Source organism: Festucalex cinctus, chromosome 18 (assembly GCF_051991245.1).
Source record: "Festucalex cinctus isolate MCC-2025b chromosome 18, RoL_Fcin_1.0, whole genome shotgun sequence".
Taxonomy (NCBI): Eukaryota; Metazoa; Chordata; class Actinopteri; order Syngnathiformes; family Syngnathidae; genus Festucalex; species Festucalex cinctus.
In genome coordinates this window covers 15,615,041-15,637,316 of record NC_135428.1, presented here as the reverse complement: position 1 = coordinate 15,637,316, position 22,276 = coordinate 15,615,041, and the positions used below count along the sequence as shown (strand labels likewise).

The 22,276-nt window shown below is 36.8% G+C and overlaps 2 protein-coding genes across 3 annotated transcripts in view; both read right to left on the bottom strand.

Moving 5' to 3' along the window:
• LOC144006330 (uncharacterized) overlaps positions 1–9,345 on the bottom strand; it is a 31,638-nt gene extending 22,293 nt beyond the window's left edge. The window contains exons 1-2 of one of the 2 annotated variants that reach the window (XM_077505118.1): positions 9,070–9,183; positions 4,673–4,712 (exon numbers count right to left, since the gene is read on the bottom strand). Coding sequence is in view for 1 of the 2 variants with exons in the window: in XM_077505117.1 (XP_077361243.1) it covers positions 9,070–9,169 (100 nt within the window). In the remaining variant the exon portion in view is untranslated. Of the gene's footprint in view, positions 1–4,672; positions 4,713–9,069 lie in introns of both variants that reach the window. The other variant, XM_077505117.1, reaches the window with a different exon arrangement.
• An 851-nt stretch (positions 9,346–10,196) lies between these two features.
• The window catches only part of mtnr1bb (melatonin receptor 1Bb), a 45,335-nt gene continuing 33,255 nt past the window's right edge, over positions 10,197–22,276 (bottom strand). The window contains exons 2-4 of the mRNA XM_077504523.1: positions 17,323–17,441; positions 15,521–15,865; positions 10,197–13,563 (exon numbers count right to left, since the gene is read on the bottom strand). Of these exons, the coding sequence (XP_077360649.1) occupies positions 13,168–13,563; positions 15,521–15,865; positions 17,323–17,441 (860 nt within the window). The 3' untranslated portion in view covers positions 10,197–13,167. The remainder of the gene's footprint in view (positions 13,564–15,520; positions 15,866–17,322; positions 17,442–22,276) is intronic.

Below are 22,276 nucleotides of genomic sequence, written 5' to 3'. Positions count from 1 at the left end.
ATCGATCGCGTGTCCTTTCCATCAAATGAAAAGCTCCCGTATTGTTTGCGGACATAATGAACACAGGGATTAAAAATGTGTCCATCTAATTCACCGAATAAATCGTTAATCTGCGCATTAGATGCAATTAAAGTGAGAGATATGAATTATTCATCTGCTCGCGTCCTCTGTCCTCTGTCACGATCTCCACCGAGATCTATTTCCTGTCTTGGAGTTCCCGACATACCACGAATGCATCACTATTGGGAGGTAGAAATGTGCTCTTACTTGCAGCTAATTATCAAATAAAATAAAGATATTATCGTGTATAGTGAATAAGAAATCGGTTATCGGCCTCCTTGACTACTAATAATCTGTATCGGTCTTGAAAAAAAACATATCGGTCGATCACTAATATATATATATATATATATATATATATATATATATATATATATATATATATATATATATATATATATATATATATATATATATATATATATATATATATATATATATATATATATATATATATATATATATATATATATATATATATGTATGTGTGTGTGTGTGTGTGTGTATATATTAGGGGCGGTAAAAAAAGCGATTCGGCAATATATCGCGATACTACATCGCGCGATTCTCGAATCGATTCAATAGGCGGCTGAATCGATTTTTTTTTTTTTTTTTTCAAAGAGGTCAGAATTGTTCATTCGGTAGTCTTACCGATTCAACGTCTTATCATCATTGCCTTTTGTGTGTGTGTGTGTGTGTGGGGGTGTGTGGGTGTGTGTGTGTGTGTGTGTGTGTGTGTGTGTGTGTGAATTTCAGATAAATAAATAATACATTTTCATATAAATCTTACACTCTACAAGCTTACTGATTAGTATTTTCTAAATTTGAATGAAAGAAAATCGCAACAATCGACTTTTAATTCGTATCGGGATTAATCGGTATCGAATCGAATCGTGACCTGTGAATCGTGATATGAATCGAATCGTCAGGTACTAGGCAATTCACACCCCTAGTATATATATATATATATATATATATATATTAGGGGTGTTAAAAAAATCGATTCGGCGATATATCGCGATACTACATCGCGCGATTCTCGAAGCGATTCAATAATCGGCAGAATCGTTTTTTTTTTTTTTTTTTATTTTTTTTTTTTTTTTTTTTTAGGATTCACACCTTGAGCATGGAAGAATGTTATATGAACGGCACATTAAGCCTTAATATTTTTATTTTAATGCTGTTCAAATGTGAAACAGATTGCAAACTGTTTGTGTACAGTGGCTCACGGTTATAAGCCTCAAGTTTTAGATAAATATATTCATACAAATCTTACAGTGTACATATACAAATTTACTGATAGTATTTTCTAAATTTGAATGGAAAAAAATCGCAACAATCGACTTATAAATTCGTATCGGGATTAATCGGTATCGAATCGTGACCATTCGTATCGGGATTAATCGGTATCGAATCGAATCGTGACCTGTGAATCGAGATACGAATCGAATCGTCAGGTACTAGGCAATTCACACCCCTAATATATATATATATATATATATATATATATATATATATATATATATATATATATATATATATACATATATATATATATATATATATATATATATATATATATATGTATCTGTATATATATATATTAGACCTGGAAAGGTTCACTAAATCCACGGTTCGGTTCGGTTTTGTGCTGTTCGGTATGCAGTGACTTAAAAAAAAATCAAAAAATCAAAAAATCAATATGTCATGGAGTTAAGAAAGTGTATAGTATTCAGAACTAATTAAGTAATTAATGAATTAATTTGTTTATTTATTTATTATTATTACTATTAAAATTACCATTATTATTATTTTATTATTTAAATTATTATTCAATTTATGCCAGTGGCATATAGTGGAAGGCATAACAAATAACTGAAGGTAAAAGCAACCTGTGTGTGTCCCTCTGTTGCCATTCATACAATTGACAAAGTCATGGTTACCTGCAAATATGCAGCTTTGTTCAACTATATAAGCCCAGATTTCACACTAAGTATATTTGTGACTAAACAGAGTTAAGATAATTATTTTAGTATGCAAACTTTTTTTTTTTTTTTTTTTTTTGGTGTACTGTGAGGTTTTCCATCACTCATAAGTGCCTTAGTTGCACAGGTTTAAGAAAGCTTTTCCTGGTTAATTTTTATGTTTTTACTCTGATTTGTAATTGACCGTTTTATTTACGTTGTGCTTCCATTGCTTTTATTGTTGCCTGCACTGTGCACGTTGAGATTTATTTTATAAATGTAAAGTGGGTTATAAATAAAATCTATTATTATTATCCATCCATCCATCCATTTTCTTGACCGCTTATTCCTCACAAGGTTCGCGGGGGGTGCTGGCGCCTATCTCAGCTGGCTCTGGGCAGTAGGCGGGGGACACCCTGGACTGGTTGCCAGACAATCGCAAGGCACACAGAGACGAACAACCACACTCACAAGCACACCTAGGGACAATTCGGAGCGCCAATTAACCTGCCATGCATATCTTTGGAATGTGGGAGGAGACCGGAGTACCCGGAGAAGACCCACGCGGGCACGGGGAGAACATGCAAACTCCAACCAGGAAGGCTCGAACCGAAGCCTTCAGAACTGGGAGGCGGACGTGCTAACTTATTATTATTATTATTATTATTATTATTATTATCAGTAGTAGTAGTAGTATTAAAAGACTCGCTCAAACACTGATCTTTGAATTATTCTCAGATCAAATTATAATTATACTATTAAAATTGTAAGATGAATGTCTTAAATAAGTGTCATATGTGTCATAAGTCATATGGAATATGGATAGAGTAAAATGTCATGTCTACATGATGTGTGAATGAGCTCAGCTGCTTGTCGAAGTGTGCACCTCATCTCTTCATTCACGTTCTATAAACACCACCACACTGGATTTCAAATGAAACGGACAAGATGCGCTTTAATTGCAGACGTTCCACCTTTCTTTTGAGGGGATTTGCGAGTTTTACAAGACTTAAGTCGTGCTATACTAACATCGAATATCATCGCGTTAAATTCCGACGCTCGTTTTATGTACCAGAAAGCTTGCGTTTGATTAGAAGATACAATAATGTCACTTGGTGAACAACTACAGTGCTCTGAGCACTTCAGCAAGTCAACAAAAAGTGAGCACGGCCAACTCCTTCCACTTCTTTCCTGGGACTAGATAACTGTGGCACTATTTTCTCCTTTTTTGAGGTTCTTGATAGCACATTCGCTTTTTTAGTGGAATCAGGCGGCCGGCATTGCGCTAAAAATAACTTTAGCATGGATGCTAAAACACTGCTGCTACTAGGGCTGGGTATTGCCACCAACCTCACGATACGATACGTATCACGATACATATGTGTTCCAATACTTGATCTTCATGGCGATACGTATCCCAATATGTTACATTAATTTTCTTGCATTTTATAATAACAGTCATATGTATGCCTAAAGGATATGATATAAAATATTTTTGTTAGCAGATTTTCTGGTTTACCACCAAAGCGGTGTGCCTGGTCTAAATTTACAGCTTTCACAGACACACCGGAAACAATTATTAATAGGCATGAGCCGATATGAGCAAAAATATCAACGTATTAAAATTACCGCTCTAAAATGTGCTTATTTGAAATATTTGGGGAAACAAAAACAGCATTTTTTTCATGTAACACATTCTATTTTGTTTTTAAACAAAATATAGGAAAACTGGTACATTAAGACATGTGCAATGTTAATTTTATAAGTAAATATATATTAATATTCTTCCTCTGCTTTAATTTTTCTGAACAAGACACAGTGTCCAATCACTGGTGAGCTATTTTTGCATTAATTGAAGGCAATTAACTTCAAAGACGCTGCTGGTTTATATTTTTGAGCTACAATGCAAGCTGCAACGGCAAACGTTAACTGCCTGTTTAAAGTTAACAAGCAATATCGATTCTGACGCCTGCGTATCGATACGTGTATTGTAATGAGGCCCGCAAAAGCTACCGAACGGAACACAGACGGGCCGAACCGAAACTGTTGAACTGATCGGCTTTAACGGTTTTCAAAAACCGTCCCAGGCCTAATATATATATATATATATATATATATATATATATATATATATATATATATATATGTATATGAAATATTCTACATGAAGTGCAGGCTCGGCTTCAATTGGTTTTCATTGGAGAGTATATTTCTCCAGGTGGCAGGCCGTGACGAGTCTCGCAATATCAGGCGAGCCTTTGAACCTGTCACATCACGTCCGAGCGCATCACGTTCCACACGTCCTCCACCACATCAAACCCCTCCCCCTCCGCACCCCCCGGTCCGTGTTTTCACTCGGAGCATCCTGCGGGCATCCAGACGCCGCACCTGTCGGAGAACTCGTGTCAGTGAACATCAGCCGAGCGAGAGCGGCGGTAGTCGAGCGTGACGCAAGCATTTCCCTCCCCGCCCCCCCCCCTGCACACCCTCTCCTACTCCACAGCAGCAAACATTTACCAAAGGGGGAAAAAAAACAACAGAAAATTGAATAAAAAGGAGATGTCCAGAATGCTGATGAGAGGCATTGCCAGACATTTGTCGCAGGTGGCGCTATAACCGCCATAACCTTACCTCCAATTTAGCCTTACCTCCAATTTAGCCAAGAAGAAGCCAGAAGAAAGTCCTTTACTGAAGAGGCATAAGGAGAAAAAGGACTTGAAATTAAATTGTTTGTTTTTAGATGGAAAAAAAAAAAGGTAAAAAATGTTTAATAGTGGCACGATTGTGTACGACCTCATTCAGCAAGACAAGCCAAATGAATTAAGTTATTCTCAATTTGATTTAATTAAATTTAAAAAAAGTAAAATATTAAGGAAAATATTAGAGTATCAAAAGCAGAGTAAAATAAAATGAGCATAGGAAAATGAATAAATGAAAAAATAAAAACTAAAATAATACAATAAAAAAAATACAATACAATAAAGTAAATAACATTAAATAAAACAAAGTTACTTTTAAAGTTCATATATCAAAATAAATCAAACTAAATAAACAAAAAAAGAAATATCATACAACGACTCTAGTTTCATTTTCCACTACCTCATCTGTTTCCATGTGCCCCAAATGCATAGACTTGAACTAAATATTCCTGCTCCATAGCTCGAGTGCAATCAATAATAACTCATTTTCTATAACCACTGCATAAAGTCCACCGTGTGCCTTTAATAATTCATCCCTAATTATAAGTCAGGCGTGTTGTGCCGCTCGTCATAAGCAACATTTGATGTGAGATTGAAGGCGTCCGTTGCGGCCGATTTGTTTGCGGCACCATATGAGGCGTCAGTGAGCATTGTTACATCACTTTGACCGCGGGTGAGCTGTATTAACAGCAACAGACCAGAGAGCGAGCGAGCGAGCGCATGTTTGTTCATCCTCCTCCTGTATAAATTGTCCATAACATGTCTACGAGGACACGTGCAGCTCGAGTGGAGGTGTCAAAATGTGACAGTGTTGCCTTGTGTCAGCTATCGCCTTGCCGTAGAAGGAAAAGAAGAAGAAGAAGAAGAAGGAAAAAAAAGACCTCAGGTGTTTGCAAAGTTTACTCCATGAAATGCTAATCCCGTTAGGCATAACTCCCTACTTTGGCTTCTAAAAGTAAAACACACCTCAGAGGAACTGCAAATGCTTGTAAAAAAGACTGAAATATCAACGTGTCTTTGATCTTCACATCATATTTAGCGGGCTAGCTGGTAGCATGTTAGCATTTACTGTTAGTTGTTAATATCAAACGTCTGTACATAAGTGTGTATCATACTGTACATACATATATAAAATACCTATATCTACGTATACACACACACATATATATATATATTAAGGGTGTCACGATTTCGATTTTTTATCGAAATCGATCGAAATTACGTCACGATTTCGAGCATCGAAATAGAAGAGAGGACACACGATTCGATGCCCCCCCCCCGCGCCCGCCGCCACCGCCGCCACCGCCACCTCCCAGGAAAGCAAATGAGACGCAGCCATTCAGCTACTAGCTAACGGCACTTGTTAGCTGACTTCTCCTGCAGTCATGATGGCAAGCGCGGACAGACACAGCAATGGTGCTTCAAGCCGCTCCCGCTTCTCTCGTCACCAGTTTGGAAACATTTTGCGTTCCCGGTGAGTTATGTCGACAACGTTCACGTTGTCGATAAAAAGACCACAGTTGCAAGATATGCTATGTGCGCGTACTGTACTCGGCCACGGTGTTACGCCCGGCTCGTCAAGGGGAAGGGAAGTAACACAATAACAGAAAATATAGAGTAGATAAACACGGGTCGACTTTAACATCTGAGTAGTTTTAATTGAAATTTCAGGCAGGGGTTTGACAAGGGAGTGAAAGTGGAAGGTGAACAAATAATAACCGCATTTGACAGAACTGACAGAACGGAGGAGAAACAATAACTAATAGGGGTATAATACACGGATACACAATAGCGTCGCGCTGGCACAGTCGTCCAATCGGAGTGTCGCGCTGGCACAGTCGTCCAATCGGAGTGTCGCGCTGGCACAGTCGTCCAATCGGAGTGTCGCGCTGGCACAGTCCTCCAATCAGAGTGTCGCGCTGGCGCATTCAAACTGAATGGCCCGAGCCGCCAGCCGTAACAACGGGAAACACGACAAACATGACGGGACATTTACGCAGGCATCACAAAGATTTAGATTTATCAAATTCAACTAGAAGTGGGAAAACAACGGTCCAACCAACTATTTCATCCTCATTTACAGTGAAACTTCCACACACTTCAGCTCGCGCGAAACGCCAGATCCATAGGTCTATTTATAGCAGCAGACCTGCAGCCTTGGAAAACGCTGGATTCAAACATTTAATTAGTGTACTTGAACCACGCTACAGTATGCCCAGCAACTGTAAATGTTGGGATATAGTTTGTTCAGGCTGTATTTGTTCCATGACTTTGGATACAATATATTTTTTGTTGTTGTTGCACATTGCACATTATTTTAAGAGGAACGCACAGCACACTGTTGTAACCAAAAACAGTCAATAGATGGCAGGCACCCACTGTGACTTTTTGTTTTTGTTTTTTTATTTTTTATTTTACACTTCAGTAAGAACAAGACGGTTAACTTTATATTGTAAATAAATTCTTTGAATTTGATCATTCCTGCCTAATGTCAATTATCATATATTACATAAATTTACACAAAAATAATATGGAAATTGCATCACCTATATGTAGCCGATCTTTTGAAATAAGATTTACTGTACAATGAATAGAACCAATGATCATAGACTAGCCTTAGCCTACAGAAGCATATGCCTCTGTGTTATAAAGTGGGGGAGCGGAGGAAAAAAAAAAAAATAAAAAATAAAAAAATCGAAAAAAAAATCGAATCGTGACCCCAAAATCGAAATTTAAATCGAATCGTGGAGTTGGCGAATCGTGACACCCCTAATATATATATATATATATATATATATATATATATATATATATATATATATATATATATATATATATATATTAGGGGTGTTAAAAAATCGATTCGGCAATATATCGCGATACTACATCGCGCGATTCTCGAATCGATTCAATAAAAAAAAAATCGATTTTTTTTTTTTTTTAAAGAGCTCAGAATTGTTCATTCGGTAGTCTTACCGATTCAACGTCTTATCATCATTGCCTTTTTTTTTTTTGTGTGTGTGTGTGTGTGAATCGATTTTTAAACTTCCATTTTTAATGGAAAAATATTCAACAAAACGTCTGACTTCGGGTTAGGATTCACACCTTGAGCATGGAAGAATGTTATATGAACGGAACATTAAGCCTTAATATTTTATTTTAATGCTGTTCAAACATGAAACAGATTACAACCTCTATAAGACTGAAATTTCAGATAAATAAATAATACATTTTCATATAAATCTTACACTCTACAAGCTTACTGATTAGTATTTTCTAAATTTGAATGAAAAAAAATCGCAACAATCGACTTATAAATTCGTATCGGGATTAATCGGTATCGAATCGAATCGTGACCTGTGAATCGTGATACGAATCGAATCGTCAGGTACTAGGCAATTCACACGCCTAATATATATATATATATATATATATATATATATATATATATATATATATATATATATATATATATATATATATATATATATATATATTCGGTTCGGTTTTCGGTTTTGTGCTGACGGTTTTCGGTTCAGTTCGGTATGACTAAAAAACTAAAAAAAACTTGGGTCACTTGGGTCCGCAAACCCTTTCTTTTTTTTTTCTTTTTGGTGTAGTTGAATTTTTGAAACAATTTTTGACTATTTAAACCTGAGTGAAATAGGAAGCAAATTTTTGAATGATATTAACGCATGGAAAAGTTATCCAGAAATTTACTTTAATACAAACTACCAAAATTTACTTATCAAAAATACATCAAACAAAAACCTTTCCTGCTTAACTTAAAAATGTATACATTAAAATAAAACACAAAGTAATAAGTAGAAAATTAATCCTGTAATTTAAGTTAACCCCAATGTCACATTATGGAGAGATTATTTTCCCATTTATATTTTATCATCGTCATTCAGTGTTCTGATCAGTCAACCTTTAGAGCACAGTCAGCTGAGTTACATCTTAAACCATGCTTACATTGTGATAGACATAGCTTCCTCTGCAGCAATCACCTCTAAACTAGGGGAAACCCATTTTTAACTGTATATTTATAGTGTTGTATCTCAATTGCCTAAATTAGATTTTTTTTACTGTTATATATTTATAAAGTGTCATATCAACTGCATGTACAGAAAACATTTTACATACTAATAAGTCGGTGTGTTTATCTATTATTTATCAATTATTACTTTTATATATTATCTATTTTAACGTACTTGTCATTGTCAATCAATTTAACTTGTGTATAACACCCAAAAAATATTATGTTTTCCATACAACATTGACATTCACTTGTACATTTCCATATTAAGCTTGATTAGAGGGTTAAATAATGATTCTTCACATACCATATTTATCGCTGGCGTTGCCTGGTGGACATTTTTTTCTTTGCCTCCCAAGTTTTGTTGTACCTTGTTGTATTCCGTATGTGTCCACCACTGGAAGCATATTGCTTGAGATCAGTCAGCCCACCATTGGCTATGGTAAAAGTACCCCAGCAGCCAGTATCGTGCCTTTGATGGATGTTTTCTCACACTTTTTCAACCATGTGTTTTCTGCTTCCCAGTCCTCTCGGTGTTTCTGCAATCATTTCTGCGGTCGCGTTGCCGCTCTTGCGCTACTTCCGCAAGCAACATTACGTCGACCAATAAGATGAGCGGATTCTGTATCGTCATACTAAATGAATGTGCTGTCAGCTCATTGGTCAGAGAGCAGGAAGTCCTTAAAACCTTACCGTAAGTTGTCACATAAAGGGCACATTTGTTCGTTAATTCCATTGACATTTTCTGGATTTTTTTTACCCTCGCGGTATTACGGGACAAAGTGAGTCCCTTGACCACACAACACGGAACGTATACTTGTAGTTCCAAATGGGGTATAGGCCACGGAAGAGGCGGGACTGCTTTTTATGTTGTTGCTATATGTTAGCATAGCAATGTTGCATGCATGCAATGTTCCATGTTAGCATTGCTCAAACAACATGTTTTAGTAATGGATTAGTCCACATTTGAAATGGTACCCAACCATAAGTTATTGATCTGCCTTATCACTTGTTAGCATAGCAAATGTTTTTTTTAATTTTTTTTTATTTTTGTATTCATTCATTTATTTATTTATTTATTATATTTTTTTGGTATTGCACAATAAGCATAGCAAATGTTATCATGTTAGCTCCAAGATTGTTTTTCATTATTCAAAGTGTTAGCTTCAAGTTAGCTTCGATTTCGAGGACTTTCGACTTTCACATTCTCAGCCTAGTTTTAATGTGACCTTGTCCATTTCACACGTGAACCACAACCGCTTTGACGTGACGAAGACTTGTTAAATGCTCCACGAACTGCGCCACGTGCAGCGGTCAATTAAAGCACAACTCGCTCAGGCGGCGGCCCTCGGGCGGCAGTCGGGGGCGACGCTCGGGCAGCACAGGTCAAGCAGAAGCAAATGGCAAAACTTTTAATGGCGTGACATGTTTTAAAAACAACATTTCCAAGAAACACATGTCCATTGAAAACAAAAGTCCACACTGAAGCTAATTTACAAAATATTCTCATTACATTTAGGACAAAACAAGAAAAGGCGCCCTGAGATGAGCAGCAATGAATGTCATTGAATAACAGCAAGAACAACAGACACGATAAAGTACACAGAACTTTTTCTTCATATTAAAATAAATTAACGTAAAAAAATATATAGAGATATGAAGGGACTGCGTGTGATGTAGAAGAAAGAGAACCCTTCTTTTTTTCCTCATATATTTCACACTACCAATTTCAATATAGGAATGCATAGTGTTGATGTCCAATTTAAAGCATACTATATGTCCAACTTTGGAGATTTGAATGTAAATGAATGTGTTTTTAAATATAGTACTAAATGTACATAAAACAATTAAATGAATTACAATCAAATATAGCTGATTTTTTTTTTTTTTTTAAGCAAGATTTTTTGTGGTCATGTAATCGATTTTTTTTGGTTACTTCATTAAAAAAATTAGATGAAATATTTTTTTACAGTATTTTATTAGGACTGATTATTCGAACTATTTTAAATTGTGATTAAAAAGTTTTTTTTTTTATTAAATTGATTTAAAAAATTACAATATAATTCCCATTATCAATATTTTTAAAAATAATCCAGCAAAAGTAATTTCATTATCTTTTTAAACAAGTACAGTATGCTTAAATAATTTTTTAACATATACATTTAAAATAATTTCATTCGGTAATTTTGTTTTAAATGTCTTTTTTTTTCTTTATTTATAAAATATATATATAATGCAAAGTATTTTCCTGGATTTTAATTTTATTTTGTTTATTTTTCATTCATTTCTTTAGTCATTAAAATAATTACATAAAATACAAAATAGTTTTTAAAAAATGATTTAAAAAAAATACTTTTAAAAGTTATTTTAACTGATTTAGCGACTTTGTTAAGTTGCCGAAATTGAAATAAAATTATTCAGTCTAATCACAGCAAGAATGAAATTGCAACAACGTCTGTCCAACGGGAAGTGTCCTCAAGATGCTACATCATGCGCAGCCAGCGAGCAGCCATGTTTGCTAACACATAGTGAGTGGACAACAACTTCCTGATCGGGAATTATTTACTGTTTGCCAACATTTTGGTTCCGTATATGTCAGTATACATCTGAGCAAGCCATGTTAAACACTCATTTCTCAACTCTTGCCAGAATTCATTAAGATTTGTGGCACGTTAGCATTTATTTGGGCAACACTCACTATGCTTTTTTTCACATTAGCATCAGCATGTAGTCCATTGAGTTCTCAAATTAACATTAGGGTTTCAAGGAAAGTTGCTAACATATTAGCTGTTAACATGTTAACGTTCCTAAATCCTTATCAATCTGCCTCAGCTTGCCATTTGCTACTGCTAGCCTAATGACTAGTGTTGTTCCGATACCGTTTTTTGGCTCCCGATACCGATACCGATACCTACACCCAGCTTTGCAGTATCGGCCGATACAGATACCATACCGATTCTTAAGGTTTTTTTTTTTCCTCAACATGAAAAAGCTGTCCTGCCATTGGTTCAGAGCAATCAAGGGGCAATAGGATATCTTAGATCGGCTTGCAGTAAACATGACATACCAGTGAATGTTGTGCACCAACAGGACACAAGATGCTGCATCCAAAATCCTATACTAGCGTTGGAAGTAATGGTATCGGCATGTTACTTGTGAGTAGTCACTGATACCGATACCACTGTTTTTATGCAGTATCGGCACCTCTGCCGATACCAGTATCGATATCGGAACAACACTACTAATGACTGTTAGCATGTGAGCATTTCAGTTGGGCTTTTGATGCTTTCGAGTCTTCATTAGTGCCCAGTTCACTGAGCTGGAGGTTGTGAGCATGTTTAGACTCTCCTTTAAAAGTAATATTAATCTACAGCGCAAGCCTGTCGTGTGTGACAAATGTCGGCTGAAGGGTTCGCGACAGTCCGGCTCATATTAAAGAGCACTAAAATTTCCTACTGAATTCTGGCAAGAAAACTTGACAACACGCTGATGATCATTTCTGGTATTCAAGTGAGGTGTGTCGAACCATTTGAGATATGAGAATGTTGTTAAATGCAGGTAGTTAGCATGCTATATGTTTGCATCCCAACTCCACGTAAGCACTCAATTTTCAATCCCATTAGGCTTTTGCACATTAACATGTAATCCAGAGGCACAGAATGTTCTCAAATGAACATGAGGGTTCCAAAGCAGGTGTTAGCATGCTAACTATTAGCATGGTAGTGTTGTATTAATTCCCATTCAAAATAGTACCCGACAAAAGGGCTTGGTCCAAAATATTGATATGCCTTGGTTGGTTGCTGTCTTGCCATGGATTATCATAATGACTGCTAACATGTTAGCTTTTTACATGCTAGCTGTTAGCCTCTTTTTAATTCTCAGTTGAAATGATATCTAGCCGGAGGGCATAATGCAAAATATGTATTAATCTGTCTTGCTAACTGTTAGCCTATTATCAATTCTCATTTGAAATAGTACCCAACCACAAGGCATAATGGAGAATATTTATTACTCTGTCTTAGTGTTTTTTTTTTTTGTTTTTTGTTTTTTTTAGTCAGTGTGCTATCTTTCTGTATGCTAGCATACCTGCTGTTCGCATGCAAGCTGTAGTGTTAACATTGTTTAAATTTCCATTTAAAAAAATACTTTGACAGGGCAAGCCCGTTGTCTGTCACAAATGTTGGGAAAGGAAGTACCAAAAACTAAAATTTCTGGCGCACAACACCACCCTGATTATCATTTTTTTTTTTTTTTCCTCACTAATTTGGCATATTCAAATGATGCAAGTCGGATGTTTTTGAGGCTTTGGACGTTTGTCAGGCAGCTCTCTTTCGACCATTCGGATTGTTCCGTTTGTGTCGTCACAGTAATGTGCAAAGTCTTTGTTGTTGGCTGGACCTCTAAGCTACTCGTTGTTGTTGAGTGGCGGCGGTGGCGACTGCTTGCTGCGCAGGCTGCGGCCGTCGGTGGCGGCCCGCGACGTCTCGGTGACGAAGAGGCGCGTCACCCACACGGACGTGACGATGCGCTTGTACTCGTTGCGAAAGTTCCGGTTGAGCAGGCCATAGATGATGGCGTTGAGACAGCTGTTGAAGTAGGCCATGAAGTAGCTGACCACGAAGAGCCACTCGGGGATTAGCGGCACGACGTGCGTCGGGTCCACCGCCACCGCCAGCCCGATCAGGTTGAGCGGCGCCCAGCAGATGGCAAATAGCACGAACACCACGAACATGGTGATGAAGTTGCGCAGGTCGCTCGGACGCAGGCGAGGGTTCTCCTCCGTCTTCACTTTGCGACGCACCTAAAAGCACCCACCAGAAAAAACAAAAAACAAAAAACAATTGCCAAAGTTTAAGTGTAGCGTGAAGACCAACTTTTTTCTCGAAATATTTAGATTTTTTTTTTAATTTTGTGACTAGTCTGACTTTTTCTTTCCTAAAATAAGTACGGATTTTTGGAATAAAAAAAAAAAAAAATTGTTACAAGATTTTTATTTTATGTAATATTACAACTCTCAACCTTGTGTTTATTTTTCTTGTCATGTTAAAAAAAAATTCTCAGAGAAGTTTTGACTAAAAAAAGTACGATTTTTTTTGTGTGTCATAATTGTTGGAATATGATTTTATTCTAAGATTATTTTTATTCAATTTTGTTGTTGTTGTGAGATTACAATTTTTCTCTCAGAAAAGTATAAATTTTTGTCATAAAATCAGGACGTTAATAAACGTCTTGCTCTTTCCCAGATGATTAAAATTTAATCTTGAAAGATATGCCATCTTTTTTTTTCTAAAAATGCATTACGAAAAAAAAAATTGTTGGAAGATCAAGACTTAAAAATAGTCGTAAGACGTTATTTTCTCATAAATTGTGACTTTCTAAAATTATGACTGTCGTAATTGTTTATTTTTTATTGTTTTATTTTACCACAAACTGGTAAATTAGGATTTTTGTAAGATTAGAGCATTTTTCTTAAACGGTTATTTTTGTTGTAAAATTATGACTTCCCTAAAAAACAAAGCGCTTTTTGTCATCCATTTGAATTGAAAAAAAAAAGCATACATTTTGCTTTGAGGATGAAAACAAAACTTTTTTTCTAAAAATGTATTTATAAAAAATAGTAAAACGATTTTTTTTGGAAGACTTAAAAGTCTGTCTAAGAGTAAGAGCTAGCAATTTTTATTTATTTTTTTAACAGCTTTTAGTTGTAAGGTTCGGACTTGTAGTAAGGTTAAGATTTTGTAATTTTTGTCAAAACAAACAAATCTGTTGTGCTGTTCATATTTTTTATTTCGAAAAGGAAATCCTAGACACCAAGAGTACAATCGAAGACAATACCCCCCCCCCCACACACACACACACACGTGCGCTGACATTTGCGCACATGCTCAGGTAAAGGAAAGCGTCGCATTTTGGCTCGTTACGGATCAACATGGTCAAGCCCAAATGTTAATATGTCAGGCAGGATTTAAAAGGCGCTTTGTGGCATTTAAAGAATTATGCTGACTCGTGCGGCGGAAGGGTCACAAATTAAAAGGTCGTTATTTCCACATTGCCGCAAAAGAGTTTGGATCAATCCCGGGAGGCCAGAGGTAATCCGCTGTTATTTTTTGGCCCACTGAACTGAGTGTTATTTACGGACGCCTGCATCTGCATTCCTGCATTATGACTTTTGCGGAAAAATAGGCAGACATTTTGTCGACTCGTCGGATTACATTTTTTTTTTTCCTACTGAAGATTCTGCCTTTTTTCTTAAGTAAATACATTTTCTTAAAAAAAATCTGTATTATTCACACTATGAGAGAACTTTTTTCTTGCAAGATTACCAAATAAATTTCATCCAAAACTATAGTTTTTTTTGTCATACATTTTTATTGTATGTTCACAACTTTTACAAAACATGACTTTTTGGCTAACAAAAAAATAAATAAATAAATAAATAAATAAATAAATAAATAAAAATTCAGTCAAATAAAATTATTGCAAAATTACATTTTTTTTTTTTAAAGATTTTTTTTCTCCCCCTTTAAATGAGACACTGTAAGAGGACTTTTCTCAAACAAACTCCTTGCTACATATAAAAATAACTTCATCGCAAGATTAAGATTAATTACTGTGAAGAAAACGGCTCTATTTCTTTCGACTTTTGTCAACTTAAATCTCATAGGACTTCTTTTTTTTTCTGGCCACTGCTGTCACATTTCTGGTTGTTTGCTGCATGTGTCGTCGCGACCCCCCTGCCCCCCCGACGATAAACTGACCTGAATGACGAGTATCCAGATGCGCAGGTAGCAGAAGGTGACCACGGCAATGGGCACCAGGAAGTGCACCACCACCACGGCCACCGTGTAGGAGCTGCTGACGTTCTGAGCGAAGGTGCACGAGTAGACGCGCGGGTCGTAGCGCAGCGAGCCCACAAATAAGTTGGGCACGATGGCCACCACGGTCAGCAGCCATATTAAGGCCACGAAGAGCAGCGTGTTGCGGTAGCTGTACAGGCGGCTGTAGGAGAAGGAGTGGCAGATGTAGCAGTAGCGGTTGACGGCGATGCCCGTGATGTTGAAGATGGAGCCGATCACGCTCAGGCCCATCAGGAAGCCGCTCACCTGACCGCAAGACACACAAAGGAACAAGTTGTGAAGACCACACAAAATTGTCTACCGAAGCGTATTGCATTCATTGAATAAATATCGCACTTTTTCTGAATCATTTTTTGGGGGTTTAGATTTTTTTGGATGGTTTCAGTTTTTCAGAGTATTTTTTTCCCACCGATTTTTCTTTTTTTCTTTTTTTTCTGATTTTTGGATTTTCTTTTTCCAGATTTTTTTAAATATATATTATATATATTTGTTTTCTATTTTTAGGAATATTTAAAAAAATAAATATCTCTCTATATATATTTTTTTAATGACAGAAAAAAAGATTACAAAAAATAGAAAAAATATATTCTCAAAATGTTTTTCAGAATAATAATTTTCTGTTTTATGTAATATTGGTTTTTTTTTAAGAATAATTCTTTTTCTCAGTGTTTTTACATTTTTTCCCTTTTATACTGAATATTTTTTTGAAATGACAGATTATTTTTTACTATTTAAAAAAACAAAAAACAAAAACAAAAACACACACAACCACACACCCACACACACACACACACACACACACACACACACACACACTCACACACACACACACACACACACACACACACACACACACACACACACACACACACACACACACACACACACACACACACACACACACACACCCACACACACAGAAATATAAATTCCGAAAAACAGAGTTTCTGTTTTCCGGAGTAATTTTTTGTATTTTTTTTTTGTCTGGTTTATGGGATAATTCTTCTACTTTTTAAATACTGGTAATTTATTTTCTGTTTTTCTGATTGTGGAAAAAAAAAAAAAATTCAGATTATCAGAAAAAATAATAACAGGCACAAAATTCCCAAAAAGTGGGGAAAACATTCTGAAACACATAAAAAAAAACTCCTAAAACAGGAAAAAATGAAACTACGAAAAACAGAAACTAAAAAAACTTATTTTCAAAAAAAGTACTGAGAAAAAACCTTTTTTTTTTTTTTTAATACGCTTCTGTAATTGTTCCAAGAAATTGTGTGCAAGAATAAATGAGGATTTTTCTCAATATATAAAATTGTTTTCCAATATACAGTAAATATTTTTTTCCAGAAAAACAGTTGCAATCTTATGAGACTTAAACCTTTTTCTGTCAATTTTTGTGTTGTATCATTATTATTCACAATTTTGCATTATTATTAGTGTGACTTTATTCTGCTAGCAGAATATATTTTCATACCATGCATACATTAAGTTCATTTAAAGTGGATATAAAAAGTCAACACACCCCTGTATAAATGGCAGGTTTTTGTTATTAAAAATGAGACCAAGAGTTGTTCAGAAAAGTTTTGAAATGAATTATCGCTGTCTTAATGTTTTATATGACAAAAACCTGGCATTGAAACAGGGGTGTGTAGACTTTATATATCTACTGCACGCACACAGCAAAAACTAGCTCGGGGCCTGACCATGCACTGCGTGTTGCCTAGCGCCCATCCGTCGTGGAAGAGAGCGTAGAGGACCAGAGGGTACGGGTAGAACGCCACCACCAGGTCGGCGAAGGCCAAACTCACCACAAAAACGTTACCTGCCAGAAAAAAAAAAAAAAAAAAAAAAAATGGTGTTAGTGTTGTGAAATGACTAAACCCACTCCCGACTCGCCTCGCCTGCTGTTGATTTTGGCACATCCGCGCAGCGATGTATTTTTTAACCGAGGCGCTGCTTACTTTGCATTATCGCGCGTTCAGCCGCCGTCATTCAACGGAAGAGCGCCGCCGCTCTCCACGTGCGGCGGGAACGCGTCCAGTGTGAGCCGGCGCGTTGGCGGATCGGGCCAAAAAAAGCTTCCTGGCCCCTGCGACGCGGGTCACGCTTTTATCAGGAAATGGCACATTTGCCGCGGGAGTGTGAAAGGACGCCAGGGTGGGTTGGGGTGGGGGGCCACAGCGCCGTATGGCCGGCCTGGGCTTTTTTCAAGTCACCTTTTGACCTTAGTTGGAAATTCAGCGTGTTTTTGGCTCCATGTAGGAAAGGAGTCCAACCAATCATATTGCAAGAAAGTTATTTCTGAATAAAAGCTTAGCTCATGAAAATTAATTTGCATTTTTCAGAAAAAAAAAAAAAAAAGTGTTACCTCATATTTACCTATTTATATATATATATATATATATATATATATATATATATATATATATATATATATATATATATATATATATATATATATATTATTATTATTATTATTTTTTTTTTTAAACTATCCAACGTTATGAAATTGAACTTTTGCGCTGATGCCTTGTCTAACATAAAAGTATTGCTTTGGCGCCATCTTGTGGCATCCTGGCATGTTAAATTTTCCAACCTTTTTGTCATTTGACTACAACTTAAAATAATGACTTTTTGTCAAAATTAGATTTTTCTTGACTGCGATTGGCTGGCAACCAGTCCAGGGTGTACCCCGCCTACTGCCCAGAGCCAGCTGAGATGGGCGCCAGCTCCCCACACGACCCTTGTGAGGAATAAGCAGTCAAGAAAATGGATGGAAATTTTCTTTAAAAGATAGTAAGACCATTTTTTTCCTAAAAAAAAAAAAAAAAAAAAAGGTCGTAAGATAACATTTTTTTCTGGAAACTAAAACTTAAAAATTATTCTTGCTCATTTTCTGTAAACTTGCTTTTTTCTTTTTTCCCCTTTTGAAAAAAAATGACAAATTTTCTCGTTTTTTTTCTAAAAAAAAATTGCAAATACATTAAGTCCGTAAAGACTCAAAAATTTGTATTTTTTAAACATATGTTAAAGACGATCTTTTTCAAGTCATTCGACACATCCATGATTTTCTGAGGAAAACTACTAATTTTCAACTTTTGTGCTTCCAATGCTCATGTTGTATTTAGTAGACGAAAACTCCATTATGACTTGATTTGTCATTATTTTATGACAGCCTTTGCCCACCAGTTTGGTTGACGGTCACAATTGACTTGCAGCGCTTCCACTTTGTACGTGAAAAATGCTGTAGTGTTAGGTGTAAAGCCATAAGAGATCAAAAATAAAATAAATAAATAAAACAAGTTGTCATAGAGCAGCAGCAGTGCCAGCATCCAACTGGGGAAAATTTGCTGAGTAGGGCAACAGAAAAAAAAACAAAACAAAAAACAAAAACACATCGCGGTCAATACAAGAGAGGAGAAATGCATGGAAGAGCATTTGTAATGTTGGGGTTCTCCATTTGAACGTTATTTGGTGACAAATATGTCAAAGAAAGGGCCTGTGACTTTCTCAGGGGTGAGAGGAGTTCATGTTTGATGGATTATTTTCAGGGGGTTTGCAGCCGTCCGGTCCCTGACGGCAAAGACACGATCGATAAGCAGCGATAGCTCACACATATCAGCTCTGAAATCATCTGTGCGGCTGAAAGGAGATGATAAGGAAGGAACAGGAAGGGCCTCAGGAGGCTACCTTGGGGGACACCGGACTGATTGGGTTGATGGACGCTTTTCAAACACTAAACCTTGCTTGAACCCTTGAACTCTGAAACGATTACCCTACTATAAAACCCTATTGAAACCCTAACCATGGTTTGAAACCCTAATTTGAAAATGTAATCTTTGTTTGTGATGCTTATGTTGGCCTTAAAACCATAATACAGGCTTGACACCCTCAATTGAAGCCATAAACCTCATTTGAAACCCTAACACAAGATGGAATATGAAATTTGAATTGCTACCTTGGTGTGAAACCCTACCCTTGGAGACCTAATTTAAAATCCCGATCCAAGTTTGACACCCTAATTTGAAACCATACCCATGTTCAAAACACTAACCAAGAACTTTAAACCCAAACTTGGAATTCTTACCTCGTCTTGAAACCCTACCCTTGCAACCCCAATTTAAAGCCCCACTCTAGGTTTGACACTCCAATTTGAAAGCATGCCCCTGTTCGAATAACTATGCTTGAAACCTAAACATTGAATTCTTACCATGGCTTGAAACCCCAATTTGAAATCCTAATCAGGTTTGACAGCCTAATTTGAAACCCTACCCCTGCTTGAAACACTAACCAAAAGTTGAAACCCAATCTTTCAAGTCCTACCATGGCTTGAAGCCCTTCTTAGAAAATCTCGCCCTGGTTCATAACCCTGACTTCAAACCCTAATCCTAGTTTAAAAACAATGGCATATCACATTGAAATTGCAATATTGAGGGGGTAAAAAAATTGCTATTAGGCTATTTTCTGAACTCATTCAGCCCTACTTCAAACCCTAATTTTGGGTTTGGGAACCTTACCCTTGTCCAGCCCATTGGTAAACAGTGAAGTATCACTTCGCCTCTGAACTCTTGCCGACTCCTTTCTAGAACTTTCTTCCCATCAAATTGAAGAAATGAAACTTTGCAGCATCCCGCTACTTTGAATCCAAGGATTTTTTATTTATTTTTTGTTACCTGATTGATGTGCACAGGTGACTGCGGCAAGATGTCTTCTTTTCAAATTGAACAGTAGATGTCGGCTTCCAGTTTTTGAATGGAGCGCGATTGCGTAAGGGGGCAGTCACAACACGAAGGGCACAATGAAAAGGGACGTTTGATTCTGTTTCGAAAAGAAATAAATAAAGAGAGTATGTCTTTTTAATTAGGGCGCTGTGCTGACTAGATTGGCTTCCTGTTCATGAATTTGCTTTGGCAGCAGCGAGAAAAAAAGTCACCTCGGGGCTCGATGGGAGATGAGCCGCAAAAATCAACCTGGGGGTTAAAGTTCACCCGAGTAAAGCGTGCGTTTATCTTCCTTTCACGCCTCAAGACAGTTTTTTTCACACTACCTTGGTGAGCACGTCAACAAACAGAGACGATGATGATGATGACGATGCAATTCCGAGATGGATCAACAACCAATCAAATGTCGTTTTACTGAATTGTCCTTTAACACCAACCAATTTGCTCACTTTAATCCCAGGCTTGAAATCCTAACCTTGTCTTCAAACCCTACTTTGAAATTCATAACTTGACACCCTACCCTTGGCTTGAAACCCTACTTAGAAACACTAATCCTTATTTGAAACCCGAACTTGTGAAAGCCTGACTCTCTCTGGATTTCTTACATTGAAACCCTAACCATGAAATGAAACCCTACTTTAAAACCCCAATCCCCTCATAATTTGAAACCCTAACCTTTCTTCGAAACCCAAACCCAGCATTGAAATCCTAATACAAAATACTTAGCTGTATTTTAACCTTGAAACCTTCCCTATGACTTGAAACCCTAATTAAGTTAGGATTTCAAAGTTCAGGTTAGGGTTTCAAATGAAGGTTTTCGTATGTCAACTAATTGAAAGTAGGGCTATGAGGCTGGGTTTTCAGTTTTTCCCACATGAAAATGCCTTTTTTTTCCCCCTCCCCGATTTCCTCTGTGCTCCCGTCAGGCTTGTCTTTCCATCTCGCCACAATTCCCCAACTCCAAACACATTTAAATGCAAACAAGACTCATCCTCCCACGGGAGCAAAACTCATTCAATAAAAGAAAGACAAGAAACAAAAATTCATCACTCGCTCTTTCCGGTCGTGCGCGGCGATAAAGAGACCAATCACATCACTTGTGTCTCTCCGTCTGTCTTTTCTGTCTGTCCGTCCAATTGGGTGTCCGCGGAGGCGTGAAGAGCAGGATTGTAAAAGTGCTGTTTACTGCTCATTTCCCGCCCCGAGAGCTGACAATGAAGTCGCAAATTAAAGTCAACACTTCTAAAGGAACACTTAAAAAATTTAATGAATTCATAAAATGAAACCAACCGTACAACCACGCAGGTTTCAAATTGGGTGTCAAGCCAAGGTTAGGCTCTCAGAGTTGGGTTTTTAAGGCTAACTTATGGTTTCCAGCATAAATTGGGGTTTCAAATTGAGGTTAGGTTTTGAAGTCTATGTTAGGGTTTCAAACAAGGCTACAGGTTTCAAAACGCTAACTCTATTGCGGACCCCTAACATTGTCACGAAAGGCTCCTTTGACAAACTTGACCTAGTTCGATGCACTAACTATTTTAAAGCCCAAATTTGAAACCCCAAACCAGACTTGAAAGAAGTTGAAACCCAACTGTGAGAGCCTAAACCTTACTTCAAACACAGTCTTGAAACCTGAACAATGTTCTGTGTGAACTATTGTGTAAAAGAAAACACAAATATAAAACAGATTGTGTCAAAAGGGGACTAACATCTCAACACCCCCAAATTGGGTCAAAACAACACAATTTTTTTTTTTTTTGGGGGGGGGGGGGGGGGGGGTTGTACAAAACAACCCGTTTTTGAATAACCCACAAAGCATTTTTTGACCCAACTCTTGGGGTTAATTGAGTTGCGTAAAAGTTGGATCAGTTCTCTCTTGACCCAATTTGGGTTATTTTTTTATTCTGTCCTGAACAACCTAATGCAGGTTTGAAACCTA